The sequence below is a fragment of the Bradysia coprophila genome, chromosome II (genome assembly GCF_014529535.1).
Source record: "Bradysia coprophila strain Holo2 chromosome II, BU_Bcop_v1, whole genome shotgun sequence".
Classification (NCBI taxonomy): Eukaryota; Metazoa; Arthropoda; class Insecta; order Diptera; family Sciaridae; genus Bradysia; species Bradysia coprophila.
Genome location: NC_050735.1, coordinates 13,009,787 through 13,028,289, shown reverse-complemented (window position 1 = coordinate 13,028,289; position 18,503 = coordinate 13,009,787). Strand labels below are relative to the sequence as shown.

General features: G+C 37.0%; 3 protein-coding genes across 3 annotated transcripts; 2 read left to right on the top strand and 1 right to left on the bottom strand.

The window, feature by feature from the left end:
• Positions 1 to 4,952: 4,952 nt before the first annotated feature.
• On the top strand, positions 4,953 to 6,245 carry LOC119083410. The gene has a single exon (XM_037193162.1). The coding sequence runs from the start codon at positions 4,953 to 4,955 to the stop codon at positions 6,243 to 6,245; it is 1,293 nt and encodes a 430-aa protein (XP_037049057.1).
• A 962-nt stretch (positions 6,246 to 7,207) lies between these two features.
• LOC119083669 (protein-cysteine N-palmitoyltransferase Rasp) lies at positions 7,208 to 10,209 on the bottom strand. The gene is made up of 5 exons (XM_037193490.1): positions 9,753 to 10,209; positions 8,847 to 9,022; positions 8,213 to 8,785; positions 7,772 to 7,989; positions 7,208 to 7,698 (listed from the first exon to the last, which is right to left on the bottom strand). The coding sequence occupies exons 1-5, from the start codon at positions 9,844 to 9,846 to the stop codon at positions 7,239 to 7,241; spliced, it is 1,521 nt and encodes a 506-aa protein (XP_037049385.1). The 5' UTR covers positions 9,847 to 10,209; the 3' UTR covers positions 7,208 to 7,238.
• A 1,610-nt stretch (positions 10,210 to 11,819) lies between these two features.
• LOC119083503 (serpin I2) lies at positions 11,820 to 16,749 on the top strand. Its single transcript, XM_037193257.1, has 7 exons — positions 11,820 to 11,947; positions 14,620 to 14,744; positions 14,807 to 14,948; positions 15,010 to 15,626; positions 15,685 to 15,843; positions 15,908 to 16,048; positions 16,140 to 16,749. Exons 1-7 carry the CDS (start codon positions 11,929 to 11,931, stop codon positions 16,614 to 16,616), a joined length of 1,680 nt encoding a protein of 559 aa, XP_037049152.1. The 5' UTR covers positions 11,820 to 11,928; the 3' UTR covers positions 16,617 to 16,749.
• The last annotated feature ends 1,754 nt before the right edge of the window (positions 16,750 to 18,503 follow it).

Genomic DNA, 18,503 nt, shown 5'->3' with positions numbered 1-18,503 from the left:
AGCCTTCCGAGGCCGTTTTTTAAAATCGACCTCCGACGGACCAGCCGGAGAGCCCTACGAGGCCGTTTTGCAAAATAGACGTCCGACGGATCAGCCAGTCAGCCTTCCGAGGCCGTTTTTTAAAAACGACATCCGACGGACCAGCCGGACAGCCCTACGAAGCCATTTTGCAAAATAGACGTCCGACGGATCAGCCGCTCAGCCTTCCAAGGCCGTTTTTTTTAAATCGACCTCCGATGTATCACCGATCAGCCCTCTGAGACCGTTTTCCAAAATCAGAGAATTCAACCGGTCAGCCCTCCGAAGTCGTTTTTTAAAAACGGTATCCGACGGCACACCTTGTTACGCCGCCGAGGACGATTTTGAAAAACGCTCTCCAATGCCATTTTTCGAAAACAGTATCTGGACCTCATTCGGTTTGTCAAAATTGACCTCAAATAAATTAGCTGGCAAGACATCAGAGTGCGTTTTTCAAAAAGTTTTCAGGACATAAATATCTTTTCTCCAAAGTGTGCTTCATAGAGGGATAAATTACTAAAACTCTATCAAACATTAAAATTCAATTCAAAGTAACTGAATAAAACAAACCTTAAAAATCAAATTCTTAAGCTGTGAATCATTGTGTGCATCTCTTACCCTTTAGCATTAATTTATTACAGAATTTTCGGAAATTTTGTCTGAAAGAGTGAGGAGAAGTAAGATGAAGGAAACCGTCTTTTCGTGAGAAATTTCTTGACCCGAGGATTAGTCGAAGTCAAAAATCAAACAATAACTTACGATGAGTTTTATAACAGATTTATATGCTTCGCCTCGGTACGTAAAGTTCGAAAGGCAGCATACGTAATTCTCGCACGCGTCAAAACAAAATCTAAAATTATTGCTAAATGTTTGTCCAACGTCAGATATTACTATAAGTAATAAAAATATCTAAGCATTTTAAGGGGTCATTCAAATAGTGCCCAAACTGCAAAGGCCCCTTATGTAACGATTGTCTTGAATTGAACGTTGTGTTTGGTTAAGCTTTGACACATTTAGCTATGAATATTTAAATGAAATTATGGCGCTTATTTGTAGCGCCCGATTGAAGGATTTAAATCATGTCAAAGATACCTGTCCCGTCTTAAAAAATCTTTGTTTAAAACTTTTATTGAACATCTTATGCAGAAAACCAACAATCTCTGCAAACTATTACATAAGAAAAAATAACTTAAAAACGAAAAAGTAAACTAAATCAGTTTTCAGAAAAAGTGTACAATTTTTTGAACAATTTCATGTAGACATTGATTGATGATTTTGGTATCAGTAAAATTAAGAATAACAGAACGATTGCTGGTAATTACAGGAATCGGAATGTTAACGCTACCTAAAGTATTAGTACTATTTTAAATACCAGTTGAGTTATATCAAAATAAATACGGTTGAAACAGTGCATATATCAAGCGAGAAAACAGTGCAGTACGACCCGGCCGAATGTAGTGCGGGTAATTGTCAGATATAAGAGGTGAAAAGGAAAGCCGATGTGAGGGAAAAAGTTTTATTTCATTTTATGACAAATGCTATAGCTAACTGCAAAATCAAACATGGCGTCCTTGTACATTTTAATCGATGAAACTTTGTTTAGTCTAGAATTTACTTAAAGAAACGATTGTTGATAATTTTCGTTTGTGTGATTAAAAAGAGCAAAAAAGAAAGTAAGAGAGTGATAATTAATGAAAATTATGATTTTGAAAGAGAAACGAAATTAAGGATTGAGATTATGATTACATTAAAAATGTAGAATTCAAATTCGAAGTTTGGAAAACTGGAAGCGTAGAGTTGAATCTCTGAATGCAAGAACTTTGAGTTGAATCCCGGAAAGCTGGAAGTGTAGAGTTAAATATCGAAACACGATAAGCGTAGAATTAAATTTCAGAACGCGAAGCCAGAATTGTAAAGATAATTTCTAAATACGACACGTAGGGTTGATAACCAAGTAAGTAAACTTTATTTTGATAAATAACCCTGGGAACAGTACGACCCGGCCGAAGGCCGGGAAACAGTGCTAGTTTGGTTATAAGGCAAAAAATGATTGGAATATCTCAGAAATTGCACACTATAGCGCTATCATCATATAAATTCGCTTTAATTTTCGAGAGGGATTTTATTACCGTTTGTATAAATAAAAACCTACCTCGTCTCGTGCACTCTATGAATGCACCGTAGCATCCAGGACGAGGGCATATTAGTAATTTATTTTAGGAATTTTTTACAGATTTTAGGAACTTCAATAATTTTTAAAGAATTTCAGCTATTTTTGGAATATCTTAAAGAGTTTGGAAAATTGAGGTCTTTGGAAAAAAATGTTTTCAAGAAGTCATGTCTTTGAAGATTTGTCAATAGTTTACAAAACAAAATCCAATCGACGCTATTCATTCAAATGCATTACCAACGTTACGACATTTACGTATGGAATGAATAACGTCGATGGGTTTTGATGAAAGTGCATGGTTTGACCGTCGAAACTGATCGCCAGCACCAATGTCAACATTTTCTTTTTGATTTTTCACTTCAATGATCTATTGAAATTGAGATATAGACTCAATAAACCAATTTATTCAACGTATACTACATGCCTGAAACATTGATAGTTTCACAAATTGTGTATTTACTGAGCGTCATAGACCTGAAACGTCATTCTTCTCCCTCTTAAAATGGCGAAAATCACAACCCACAGTTCGTGATGAAAAATGCATGCAAAATCGACCTCTGCAAAATGCTTGCAAAATATGACACAAAATGTATGAGCTATCTGTCAAATATTTTGCAAGCACAGAGTAAGCGTCAGGTTTACACCGAGCTTGCAAAATATTTGACAGATAGCTCATACACAAAATGTATGAGCTATCTGTCAAATATTTTGCAAGCACAGAGTAAACATCAGGTTTACACCGAGCTTGCAAAATATTTGACAGATAGCTCATACATTTTGTGTCATATTTTGCAAGCATTTTGCAGAGGTCGATTTTGCATGCATTTTTCACGAACTGTGTACTAGCCTGTATTGTAATTGTTGAAAATGAAACTTCTTATATTTCTTCCACCGTATATGAAAATATGATTAATTAGATGTAGGTCACGGTACATTTTATGCCCAAGTCAGTGTTTAAACTGTTTTACAAATCTTAAAATTTCCAAAATTTGAGAATTTTTAGAAATTTTAAGAATTTAGATTCTTTAAAAATTCTCAAACAAAATGCGACTAATAAGACCAAGTCGAAGACGATTGTAAACAAGAACTCTATTGTCAGAAAGCGACCGCTTACAGAATTTTTTTTTTTTCGTCAGAAAACATTTACGTGCGTACGATATCCAACATTGTCGCCCTCATAAATCTGAATAAAAATACAGCAACTACACAACACTTTATTATATCGTAACCTAATTGATTTCTTAAAATACTGCATGTTGATTTGCTATGATATACGCTAGTAAAGGTTCTTGTTTTATACATAATTAAAGTTGCTGCGCTACATGCTTGGACGTTGAATTGTGGTATTACAAAAGGGCATTCTAAGCGGTTCAATCTGTCTCCTGATTTGTAAGCTAAAGTCATTCCATGGGAAGACATTTTGGCCTTAGGAAAATGTCAGGATTCAGCCCATCCCAAGTTAATGCGTTGTCATGTTTCAATTCAACACAACACAATCATAGCAGCTCTCAAGCACTGACCCAAAACAAATATATTTTTTCACTTAGAAGTCTTGATATAATTTTTGTGTTGTGTCGATGCTAGATAGCTGCTATGATACAACATGTCGGACTACAACACATGTTGCTGAGTACTATTTTGTGTCAATTCAGCGCAGAAAGCTAAACGATAAATAGAGTAATACAGTTGGCAGGCCAGTCCACACACTAATTTTCTCAGCTATTCATATACCGCGTCTTAATGGTTGTCTTAGCATATTTGGTAATAGTATATTACTTCCGAGGTTCCAAGTTGTGTATTTGATAAGTGGGGTGTTACAGCCCGACCCGAAGGGGAGGGCTGTATTCCCCACTTGTCAAATAACAACTTGGAACCTCGTAAGTACAATGCTTTACGTGATTAGGCAATGTAAATGAAAATGAAACATGCCGTAACGCGTAAAAATAATTTTACTCATCGTGATCGTAGTGTTTCCCTAGGGAGATAAACAGGGCATTATTTTATGCTGTCAAAGTTGACTTTTCTTTGTCGAGTAAAACATATCTGATTCACTCGGTGATTGTGTTCCTTGCTGGGCTCAGTAACCTTAACCATACAAATTTGAACTCCATCACAGATTTTGTTGTGTGGATAATCTGTGGACTGTTGATATTCGATTCCACAACCGAAAACAATATAAAATTCACAGTACAAAAATTGACTTGCAAGAGTGTTGTGATAGACTTATTTCGGTGAAAAATAATACCAAAATCTGTGCTTACATAATAAATTGTAAGTTGAGTGTGAGTCACGCATTGCTGGTTTAGGCAATATTCCTTTGATCATTTAATATTTATGGCCATTGAACAACTGCAACAATATTCGGTCAAATTGACACCATTCATAAAATATAGTCAATAGAATTTATTAGAATAGGACAGTCGAAAATAATGGAAAATGAAAAGAATTTTTCCACGTCCAAACAATAGGCAAAACGGAAAATGTTTCGAGTAAAATCAATTAATTAATAATAGATAGTCAACCGTTGAAGTATTGTCTTGTTACCGGTCAGTGAATGGATGTTAAATGCTTAGCGAAAAGCTATCGTTGCCTAAAAATCTGAATAGAAAAGGCATCGTAACTTTAAGATCAGTTCAATAGTGAAAAAGCTTTTGTAATGGCTTTGAAAATTTTATGCTTTTTTCATTTATGGCTGGTCTGTGCATTCTCTTTTATGGTAGAAGAAAATTTGCATTTAATTGAGCAACATACTGCAACGACCATAATGCTTTCTAGACTAATTGAAGAAAGCAAGAGAACGACATTGCTTGTAATTAAGTTGGACAGTGAAATTCTGGATTATTTTGTTAGATCTCACAATCTACAATTAACAGTGATAGTGCACGACCTGAAGACACCATTGAATTTGGAGGAACGTAAAATCGACGTATCAATTTTGCATTGCGGAAGTTTCGTTGAATTTGAGAAGTTTTTTGTCCAAATCCAACCGGAACTCTTCTTGTACGACGGACATTTTATTATCATTTATGATGTGATTGATGCACAAGAACTTGAAAGTGTGTTCTCAACATTCTGGAAAGCATACATCTACAACGTAAATGTTCTGGTTGCCAGTCCGAATTCGTCAAACTTGGTGTCGCTTTTCACTTACAAACCTTTTTCCAATGGATCGTGCAACAACACAAATCCCATTCGGGTCAATCAATTCGATAAAACCATAATGAATTGGACAACAAACGAATTTTTTCCGAAAAAGTTTAAGCAACTGAATCGTTGTCCGCTACGGTTCGGATGCTATGAGAACAGTCCCGGCGTTTTAGTTAATAACAGTGAGAGTGGATTGAACAGATTTACCGGAATGAATATCGATTTCTGTGTAATGTTCAGCGGTATATTGAACTTTACTTTAAACATTTTCGAGTACGAAAAGGCTACCGGTGTAATTTACCCGAACAAAACCGCAACGGCGATGCTTAAGAGAGTGATAGAGAATGAGATTGATTTTATTTTCGGATCATTGCAACGAACGAGAGTCGAAGCGATGAGCGCTACCCGAATCGTTCATTCCGATAAACTTATTCTCGTTGTGCCACCGCCGTTTTTGATTGATCCGATGACGAAAATATTTCTTCCATTCACGTTCGCTTCGTGGATATCAATCGGAGCGGTTGCATTGCTAGCGTGTTCCATTGTGAAACTGTTGGAATTTACGCCGAAGGTCGTTCATGACTATGTGATTGGTAGTAATGTAAAGGGCAGCGTGTTAAATGTGTTCAACGTTTTCCTGGGTGGAACGCAAAAAATCTTACCGCGGAGTAACTTTCCTCGATTTCTGCTGGCCAAGTTTTTGATCTTTACGCTGATCATGAGAAGTTTGTATCAGGGAGAAGTGTTTGATATACTGAAAAGGGACGTGAGGACGGTGGAACTGACAACGATTGACGAATTTATCGAACATAAGTTCACCTTCTACATTTATCAATCATTGGCCATGAGACTGGAAGGATCGAAAATTATGCAGAGGTTCGATGAAAATCTCCATATCAAATCGACCTAAGGCAATAAAATTAATCGCCATTAAATTCCACAGGCACGCAGTCATAAGTGAGCCTGCAATGATCGCATATAAAATGAAGACCCTAAATTCGTCGTTCAAAGGCATTGTCTTCGACTACATGGGTACCGTAACCTACGAGAATTTTATCAATCGTAAGAACTTCACATTAAGGATTTGCCGAGAAGTCCTAAACACAAATTCCTTCGTGTTTTATTTCACGAAACATTTTTACTTAGTCGACGAATTCAATGAACTGATACACAATTTCGAAGCTGCTGGCATCATCGATTTCGTTACGTCGAAATATATCGATGTGAATTTGGTGGAGACGAGTCAGTCGAGTCTTCCATCCGCATTAAGTTATCAAAATATCGAAGGATTTTTTACGCTATTTTACTACGGATGTGTGTTAGCGCTTGTGAGTTTCATTTGTGAAATTGTCTTCGTTTATGTGAGAGAACGAACAAACATCCAACGGCAATGGCAGCAATCAGCTGATGTCTGATGTGCCTTAATGGGACAGGCGATGGAATCATTTTAGAACTGTGAATACTTGTGTCATTAGGTTCAGAACTTGAATCTCATCAACTACAGAACGAATCGAAGGCAGAAAACGCACGATTTGGCGTTGCTGAGATGATCGACTTCCAACTTATGCTACAAATCGGATTACATTGTAAAACGTAGGAAAATTGTCGATTCCATCAAGTGCAAAATTGCCCATGTGTTTTGAGCTTAAGGCAACAGAAAAGACAGCATAATTGTCGATCCCAGCAACGCAAAATTGCTCGTGTGTTTTCGGTCTTACCGAATTTCAAAGCTAAACTAAATGTTGGAAAATTAAAGGCGTTGTCACCCTAACTCTGTGACATTTGTTGTCACCCTAACAGTGTGACATTTTGAAATAGTTGGTAATAGTGTCTCAAAGGCTATGTCTCAGTGGCCTGGAAGTTGGTCCCAGCGAATATCAAAACTCCTCTGCTATTAAGTGGTCTAGCCAATTTTTAATGTTTTTTCTCGTCGCCTTTCAATTTCCCATCGTTCAATCACTTCCGACACATGATAGATGCAATAGGAACAGAAACTTAAGCTAACATAAGTGCCACAATTTCCCGTCAAATATGTCCGTTTCACAAACACATTCCCCACATCAACGCCAGCGAAAAAATAGAAATTCGATATCACCGCCGGAATGAATATCTGCGTACCGAGCACTGCTTTGATTCGATGCCGATTCGATGGACTAAAGTGTCGTTCAAATCGATCCCGTTGCGTTCGGCCCATGTACCGTCCCAGTTGTTCCAATTGCAGGCACACGAAATTCATCATCGCCCAGATGAACACAAATTGGTAGACACCGTGCCAGAGGTAGATGAATGCGAATGTTACAAAACTAGCGAATACTTTTCGGTACACAGGTGATGTCTTCTGGCAGAGTGATGTGTATATGTAACTGAAAATATAAATAAGAAAAATTCCAATCTCAAATATGTTTCCTTCTTCTGATGATGATCGGAAGACTCAACTAGAACAGAAACTCGTACAGTCCCTGATCGAAATACTTCCACATGTTCGAATACAAATGTATCCTTCCGATACATTTCGGCAGTCCCGGCGCATCTATGTTTTCGTACCTTGCGATCGCCATCGGTAGGCCGTAAAAGACCACGTACTTGTTGTGGAAAAATTGACCCATCAAGTAACCGAATGTGTACAGGGACCAAGGGCTCAAGATTTTCACGACCTTGAAGAAGTCTGTTTATTATTATCAACCTCAAATCGAGAGTTGCAGATGATTTCGATTAGCAGAGTCGGACTGACTCCAAAAAGCGCTTCGGGCGTTGTATGAAAGAACAAATGCAAAAAAACCTTCATTGCCCTTCTCGCTCACACAAAAACCTTACCGCCGTCGAGCATCGCCCGAATGCCCATAGAGGGCCAATCCGAACCTATTGATCAGTACTTACGTCAGTATTATGCTGAAGATTACCCAGATAGATGAAGTGTAAAGCGAAATCGGTGAATAGTAGCCAAAAACATGCCCTGCTCAAGTCAACGATCAGTCGCATCAATCTGGCGATGGCGTTTTTACCATTCCACATCGGAGCATTGTTCATCATTCCGTTGTACCGACCGAATATTATAAATGGTCCGAGTAATAGATTCGGAAAGTATAGGACATATCCATAAATATTGACCAAACCGAACACATCTGTGGTTTGTTTATTCTTGTTGCTGATGTAGTCGACTGAAAAGCTGATTGACTTCAAAACGTTCCACGATAGGATGATAACGAGCTCGTAACACTGGGACTCATTTAAATCGAGCAATTTTCCTATTTGATCGTGTTGCTCCCAGTACTTAAATAGGATGATCACAAGCAGCCAAAATGTTGCACACAACCAGACAACGCGTTTTCGATTGAAATGCATCAGCAGAATGAAGGAGAATGTTTTCGCCAAAAGAATCGTTAGAACCTTCAGATTAAAATGTACGAGAATGAAACAAGCACCGATGCCCATATGAGCTCTGGATACAAACTGAAAATGCATCCATTCTATTACACATAAGGCCCATCCAACTGCCTCTAATGAAAATTACCTTCGGCGCAATCCATCGTACCGTTTCCGTCAATATCAAATGGAAACTGAACCATAGGCAATTGTCCCAAACAAAATACTTCCATGATTCCCACTCAAAGTCCAGGTCGTCTCTCTTACGGCCTAGCAATTTCCAACCGTTCGTAAAGCCAATGTACTTTGATTTACTGGAAATAACTGGAGGTATTTGGGAATTTGAGTGGTTAGTGCAATATGGAATGACTTTGTAAATGCTCTGTTGTAACTTAATAGGCTGCGTCAACAGGAGGGCAAGGGTCGTGACATAGGTCATTTATTATGCTGATCTAAGAAGTTCGTTGATTTTATTGATTTTTGATTAGCTAATGCAGCGTTGAATTATTATCGACATTCAAGATATTTGACGACAACGACTCGTTGAAGTTTCATTTTCTGCCTTGTTTTCTATTAATTTTGAATTGGTTAATAAAGTTAATGTGTCACATGCGGCTATTCATCTGTTATCGACAAAAATACGACGATAAAAATAACGACAAGCTTTAGGTAATATGGTCTTGTATAAATAGTAAAATGCATGTAAAATGAAGTACAAGATTTGAAATCAACAGAATAAAAATATTTTGATCGATGGAAGTAATAATTGTTTGTTGTGTATCTTTGCCGTTGGTTTCAAAACGATGGACGTAATAGACCAGATAATAATACTGGTCGTATGTTTGCCGTCGTACGTACTTCTTCCCGTTAATGTACTAGGTCCTTTCACTTCTTTTCTTAGCCTTTTACCGACTGTAACTGAGAACCTCGAATCTTTTACTTCATTTGTTTAAGATAACGATAGCTCCATCTCTAATAATGGTTCAATTATTATAGTACGATGACAAACAGATTATTACAATAGCCTATATAAAGGGTGGAAAGACGAACTTACCATCCGATAGCATGTAAATCTGATAAATGCCATATAACAGAAACAAAACATAAACAATCAAATACACTGCAATTTCCGGTTTCGGTAAATACATTTCGATTGTCTACACCAAATTTTCTCCACATAGGAAAACGCTCTCTTTACACACACAGCCTTGCTCAAAACGAATATCTTACACTAAAAAAGACACACTCGCTGTCTCGTTCTCGGTATATTTATTGTGTGTGATGTCACAGTTGAGATGTTTGTAAATATTGCAGCCGGCAACAAACTGATAAGGAACGGTTCAATTTAATTAACTAAAGAGAAGTTTTTATTAGCTTAAAGCGCACTTTTAATTCTATGGTTGCAGTGTGTTAATTATGTGAGCCATTAATTAAGAACAATTTAAATCCACCGAACGATGTCCATGCTCGGTGTACGGAATATATTGTAATACTAAATAACACTGTAAACATACAACACACACATACTGCTTAGGAATAATAAATTCAAATTATACGCAGAAGACATTCAACATTCTTAGCCTGTGTGCTAAGCAAGAGATGGAGTCACACATGCTTTATGTTTGAAAATAAAAAATTGAGTATTTGTCTTCTTCATTTTAATTTGGAAGGCGGTATGACAAATTAGAATGAGGAAGTATGTTCAGAAGTCACCATGTTATGGCCAGTAATCGTAATACGACCAATGACATAAAAATATAGAAGACCGGTATTTCATACACTAAAAAATGACAAAAATTTTAGTGTAAAATTAAAGGTAGTTTTAAGGTCATCAGCTGGTATCTTCGAAAAAATGAAGATGTTTTTTTGAAGTGAATAGAAGAATATTTATTGAAACAATAAATGAGCTGCCCACTTAAGGTAGGCTGCTTACATACACAGCATATCGATCGGTCATAAAGATATTTGAATTGATAACAATAAGTCGAATTTAGATTTTCTTCTTCTATAAATTAGTTAAATGTGGTTATGGATTATATGATTTGTGCTACTTAAAATTTCTTCGGTTATTGACTTTAATTTTGACTTGTTAAGTTTGAAATGGTCGAAAAATTGTAAAAAACTCTTTCCAAACGTTCCTCTGCTACCGAACCATAATCCTTTCACGGTCCAGTCGTCATAATCATAATCGCCTTTGTATTTTTCCTTATAAAACGGAATACACTTTTCGTAAATCACACGCTTCTCTTCGACAATTTTTGAATCTTGATCGGGATCATTGATTTCGTATCGGATTGTTGGGTCGATGATATATGCTTTTCTTGCTTTTGTATCGAATGCGATCATGTCACTAAATCTCAACTAATTCTAAACTAATTTGAGTTAAAATGTCTTGTCTCGGTAACACGGCCACGACCCCAACAAAGTATGTAAACACTGAAGGTAATGCAAATACAAGAAAACAAACGGGACCCTACTTTGTGGTGAATTTATTGTATATAGATACATATACGTCCAGCGTGTTGCAAATAAATGTATTGACATCGTAGGAAATTCACCCGAAGTTGGGTCGCGTAATTTCTGTGATCCACTGAGCACTGGCATTACCTTCAGCGTTTAAATACATACTTTAGACCCACGACAAAGAGAGTTTGAAACTCTTTGAATGGCGATATTGGTAGAGCATTACATGCTTCAAAAGTTGTCTCATTTAGAATATGAAAAAAAGGAAGAGGTGATGTCGTGACCTCATTTAAGTTATTTTCAAACCCATTGTGTGGAAGACCCTTGGAAGATTTATTATTGACCACTAGCTCTGAACTGAAATTTTAAGGATTATAGCAATGACTTGAGACTACTTCATCAAAAAGTATTAAATAGACAAAGATGTAACCCAGCAACGCGCAGCAAATAGCAACACTCTGTGCTTGTCATACATGCAACATCTTACACTACACAGGTATTCATTGAAATTATCTCATCAGATACATTATGGTCTAAAAATCCATACAAACTGTTGGTTAATTTTCCTCTTGTCCATCGTCGGTCATTCCTCTTTCGTTTTGTTTTCATTTTCATTGACCATACGAAATATAAAAACGCAACAGCCAACGACACATTTGCACATTCAATCTTGAGTTCTTCAGTGGTGAACAACTAAGAATAAGTGAAGAATAGTCGGGGAAAAGAAATCAATTTCAAAAGATATTGACATCCACAAAATTAGCACTATGCTAAGAATCGTTTTATGTGAGTAAGAAAGTGTTAATTAAGAAAAAGAATTTTTAGTAGTGAAACGTGACTACTTGGAGTTATTTGTGAACAGTTATTCATGTTCACTGTAAGAGTGTTACTTTTACAGTGCAAAGTCACATTTCGAAGACTTAAGTATTTATCTATTCAAACCAATGTGAATTTAGAGATTGAATTTGGATAAAACTTCAGTTATTGATATGTCGATTTTGAAATATTTGTCGATAAGATCCATCGATAAGTTAGTTCATTTAAAGCACCCTTACAATAAATACGCAGAGTCTCATATACCCAAGCTAATTCTTGGAAAGTTCAGAATTGTCATCAGTAAGATCAGATGATATTTGTGCAAAGTAATTTTTGTCTCATTCAAGAAACTACTTTTGCTCAAACATCTTACTGCATAATTTAAGAATTCCAGCACTTGAGTTCTAGCGGGATTGAATAAGTTCTGAGTAGACGTAACGGACTGCTTTTATTCCACATAAGTACGTTGAACTTCGGATGGAAAATTTTGAAATCTCAACAACACTGATGGTGCATTTTTATCCATCCTTGCGATAAATGGCAAAAAAGCATCAGCCGTTCCTTAGTTTTCAGAACTTTTTTTTAGGACTTACGAAATCTCGTTATCAGTAACTTCCGGTCAAAGCTCAGCCTATAAACTATAAGCTGAACCTATAAACTTCCAAAGTTTGAAATTTACGAATCGTCCCCTTACTGAAACTGTAAAATGGTATGTCCTGTAGAGGCACCACAATTTTTCTCAGTACTTCATTCTTTGCTATGTATCTTCTGGCAAAATAACTTCACTCTGGTTAATATCCACGAAATGTCACAGAAGTGAATTAGGTTCACATAAAGTTGAGCGCTGAGCTTCTGCTTCAAAACAACATTTCCCTATCTCATATCGATTAAGAGTTTACCGCATCATGATCCGAGATAACCATTTTTAAGAGTAGAGTGACTAATACTGCACTATGCACTATGCATGCCAGACAATTCCGTTTAAGTCGGAAAAGTCCAGAAGGGACACAAAATAGTCATGTTCGGGACCGTTTATTTCGGAAAGTTTTCTCTTCTGTTTTTAATCTACTACCAAATGTAAGTTTAGATGAATCTATTACCAATCTTCGCTTCAGAATACTAATACAAATTCTAGAAAGCTCTAACGCTTTCTAATCGCATATCATGCCAATAATCTACAAATTTGCTGCAACGATCTTATTACTTTACTCATAAGCTTCAGAAACCGAATCCAACCCAATTCGTCGTCTATAATTCTTTTATTCTGCAACCAAGACCAACCTATAACACTAAACCAAAGCGATCAAGAATATTATGTATAATAACGGTACATTATCAAGATGGTCCAAATTAATATAGCGACCCGTTTTTATATAGCTACTCTTCGGTGTATTTTAGCTTTAAATAAATAAATAATTCAAGTAAAAAAGAGTCTATAATCGTTCACAACATTTTATGCCGGAGATATATAACATTCTCAAACGCATTAGCATAATACCGACAGAGTCGCATACACAGTTTCTGACATTGGTGATGAAGGAAATTGAACAACAACAGCAAAAAGAATACATTAGTCGATTGATGGTTCTACTCTTAAATTATCAAGATTTTAACGGTACATTTACCTTTATATTATATATACACACAGTCTCTCACGGTTAATTAATAAAATTGTGATTGTCAATTCGTTTTTTCTTTTTATTTTGTTTTGATTATAGTTCGGTTGGACTACAAAATCTGAATTTAATTGGAACGAAATTGATAAATGAACCGTTTCTAGACAGCTTATTGTCGGTTAGTTACTATATTGGCAGACGTTTGTTATTTTTAGACAATAATGCAAGAAGTAGAAGTGATTTCATGCGATGGAGTTGAAGGACGTCACCTTAAAATGATGATAATAGGGAAATCCTGTTTGAAAACTATAGCTCAAATGGAATAGATTTTTGTTAATTCTACTACATACATTTCGTCATAAAATTATTGATGTCAGAGCTCAATTTTTGTGTACCTCCTTGACTCTATGATGGCTTGTCCTTGTCCTTTATAGGAAACGTCGGTTGGTCTGTAGAGGCGCCACAATTTTTTTCAGTACTTCATTCTTTGTGCTCTGTTTTCAGGTGAAATAACTTCACTTTGGTAAATTTCCATGAAATGTCATTGCAGTGAAGTTAGTTCACAAAAAAATAGATCTCTGACATCAGTAATTTTATGACGAAACGTACTAGAAATGTAGTAGAAACTTACGAAAATCTATTACATTTAAGCGTCAGTTTCCAAACATAATTTCCTTATGATATTTCATGGTCTAACTCTTGGGCTAACTGTTTATCTCGATATATCGGTTCTCGACAGATTAAATAGTGTATACACTTCCGTCCTAAATGTTTATTTTGACGATTTGGATTATGTACCACGTCTTCGGCTCAATACATAACTTCCAATTCGACAAAAATAAACATTTAGGACTGAGTTGCATAATCTAATATTAATCACTCTCTAAAAGTGGGAAGAACTCGTTCCTGACTCCATCTGAATTTAAACCGTACCAATGTTCTCCAATATGAGAATATCGATAATGTGTGCAATTAACCGATTCGTTGATTCGCCCGTTGATTTTGAATTTTAATTCTCTTTTGCAGACCTAGTGCTCACTTCCCTGGCACAATTTTCATATGCACATCCGAACAATCGGCATGAACGAGACACGTCCCAAAAAAATATCATCGCCACTGCCACAAATATATTGACAACAAATGTGCTAAAGGTTCGAGAATGTTAAAGAAATTTGGTTTTGCATGAAAATTGGAAATTTTTTCTATTCTGTAGGGTAATGCGGACCACAACAGAAACTTTGTCGTTTCACCCCTAGGATATGCATCGATTTTGGCAATTTTAAGCGAGGGGGCCAAAGGCGACACTCTGGTAGACATTTCTTCAATGCTGAAACATCCGGAAGAGCGTAGTCGAGGTTGGTGAAACAATAAGTTTTTGTACGATATTAACTGATCTGAAAATCTGGATTCACACAGTACGGTTGGCCTATAAAAATTTCCTGAATGGTCTACAGGGCGACAATCCATCGATTGCTCCTCAATTTAAGACATGGTTCTACATATACAAAAACAATACCGTCGAAGATGACTTCAGAAAAAGCATTCACGACAACTACTTCGTTGAAGTGAAGGATATCGATCGACAAAATGACGATGAAGAGGAATCCATCTCAACAGTGACCGAAACTGAAAACTCTGATCTAGCTTACGTGGAAGATGCAAAACAGAATGAAAAAGAACGGGAAATAAAAGTTTCGGTAACAATAGCAGCAACAAACGACACAACGAACAGCAAAGACATTCCCGATTTCGAAACATTGAAGAAAACCCATCCGGCCGAGACACCGGACGAGACAAGATTGATTGATGAGCAAGAGGACAGCTCTAAATTCGATGAGGTGGTCGAGGATCGACAGTATGTGGAGGTGCCAGTAATTAAGGAAGAGATTTTAAAGAAAACACCGGCAGTAGAAGATGTTAAAATTGTGGCGAAAGAAGCTGAAGTTGTTGAAGATAAAAAGGAAATCTTTGTGAAAGAAACCGAAAAACTTGAGATCATGCAAGCTGAAGCTAGAAATTTGGGACAAAGACAGGTACTGTATGGACGTGTAATATTGTTCTAATTCACACTGAACAATTCTCACCAAACAGTTCGGCTCAACCAACACCGGTGAGGTTGCGTCAGCATTAAGTGGAAACTCAATTGTTGGAAGAAAAACCAACTCACGTCAGCCAGACAAAGAAAATGAGTCGAAAATGTTGCTGTTCAACGGACTGTATTATAAAGGAAATTGGGCGATTCCTTTCCAAGTAGACCGACACACACATAATTAGTATAAAAATTCGTTACTGACCGTATCTATGTCTGTTACAGCAACTACGATCCGATACGGAAAGCGTTTTTTACACATCGGATTCGGAAAAGATTCCAGTCAAGATGATGAGAGCTCGTGGATTTTACAGAATTGCCGAGTGTAAAAATCTGAAAGCAACAGCCATTGATCTGCCGTACGACGTGAGTTATGACTGAATTAATCTTAAAGCTAACGGAGTGTGTGAATCGAATCCGGTTTTCCCTTTCTCTCTCTCTCCCTCTCTCTTTGCAGAATGAACGCTACTCTTTCTTGGTGCTATTACCGAACACACGTGATGGCCTTAAAACATTGTTAGATGATCTGTCCACGGACGCTATACCTGACGTCATTGCACAACTTCAAGAAGAGTCTATCGATATTTCCATTCCGAAATTTTCCATCGATACAACCGGTGGAATAGAGAAAAACCTGGCCAAAAATGGACTGGCCTCAATATTCACATCGAAGGCTGATCTGAGTGGCATCACAACCGAACAGAAACTGCATATCGAAGAAGTGCAGCAACATGTTGCGTTACGCGTCGACGAGGGATCGAGCAGCGAAAACTTCTTAACCGCCACGAATGCTCTGCGCTCAAACGCACAGCCCGAACAATCGATCGTCGTAAATAGACCGTTTGTGTTCTTTGTGCGTGATGTGACCGATGGCGTTATCATTATGGCTGGTAAGGTCACATCACCACCAACCATGGACGAACCGATCATCTAGAGGAAAATGGATTCTGTTTTCCCAATTAATTTATTTTCTTTGGATTAAGATTGCAGTTGATTGTGATAATTTGTTACAGAGGATGACATTTAAGGACTTTTTCAATTAAAATTAATTTTACAATTAAATTGGTGAAGTTTTTGTTTTACAATGGGCCATGGATCTTGTTGGCGTTGTTGTCACCACTTGTCAGCAAATCTTCTGTGACTGAATATGGCGATGTTGTAGTTTTCAGGCGATAAAAATTTAAGAAACGACCGTTTTCAGCTAAAACAAACAAGGATGACTCTTTTGTAGTTTTTAGGGTGCAATAGAACGTTGGGTTTGCATCACAGAATCCTTTAATCTATCTCTCTCAACAACAATAGGTTAGAAAACGTTTAAAATTAAAGGTATCGTATTGTCAGAACCTGGGAATACATTCTAAGCTAAAAACTATTGATTTGAGGTAATTTTCTTCCATAAATTGATCAGATGGACCAGCTGAGTGGATTTTTCCGGCTGAGCCGTAAAAGAAGTAAGACATTTTGTAAAAACCGCTACACCCTATTGTAGAAGAGAGTGATGCTTACTTCTACAAAGTGTATGTAGAAGATAGTTAGACTCTCTTTTACAGAACGTTTGTAGAAGAAAGTGTTTGTGGAAGAGAGTTATTCTTCCTTTTACAAAGTATTTGCAGAAGAGTGTGACGCTTCCTTTGACAAAGTATTTGTAGAAGAACATTATGTTTCCTTTTAGAAAGTGTTTGTAGAAGAGACTGACACTGGACTTTTACAAATGGTTTTTTTTAGAAGGGGGTGATGTCAAAACTTAACCTTGATTTCTACTTACGCCGTTTACGCTCCGTTTGTTTTCCGTTTACTCTTTAAACAATTAAAAAGAATCGTGGCTTAGCTAAACGGAGGAAAAACGACGTAAGTGAAAATTAAGCATTAAGCACAAAATTGAACATCGTGACCGTAACATATCAACAGCTGGTGCCTGTGCACATACCCAGTAGAGTTTGAACGTTGAACGATTGAACCACTGCATGGCCGGACTGGCTACCAAAAGGCGAATTGGCTGAAAAAGACTCAGAGGCGCCTAAATAAACTTTATTGGTCTGAGGAGCGCCAAAAAGCAAAAGGCGCATCGGGCATCGCCCGATTGCTCAGTATAACCAGTTCGGGCCTGAGCCACTGACAGTATGAGTTGTCCAATTGGAGCCCCCTCTTTACTCTCCGGTTCATAGTATATTAAACAAATCACGTTTACCGTGAACAGCGCTGGATCGCTACTCGAGGTTTGTTGAAACTTAATCTAACAACAATTACCGTCGCTCGACAAAGTGATCGGAGTAGCTACTAAATGCGGATGCAACTTAATTTTTGTCTTTTGTCAATTACCTCTTGTCTGGCCGCGGCGATGAATTACCTGTTTATTTGTATCTCACTCATTTTCACATTTCTTTATTTTACTCCATCCTCATGCAATCAGCCAATCACACGAGCACAATAGCACAATACCAAAAACAATACATTTTGATTCACTGGCTTTTGTTAAATTGTCATCTATAAGGATGAAACGTTTTCTAAATGGAGACAGTGTGATTTGTTTTTTAATAGCACGAATAGCACCTACCAATTTTAGAGCCTTAAATATAGAAATTAGGTCGACCTGTGAGGTCAGATTTCAGGTTGATCTGAAAATTTTTACGATTATGTAAGTAAATTTCGAGGTCAACTTGAAACTTGACCTGCAATTTTATTGGGGTAAAATTTAAAGAGAAATTCTAAAGGAAAGACTTTAAAATGTATATCGTTGTTGAGTAGTTTCAAGGTACACATTATATTCCTACGGGCTTCTCATGTTTCTTCTTGGCAACCGCTTTAGCTAATTTCATTACGC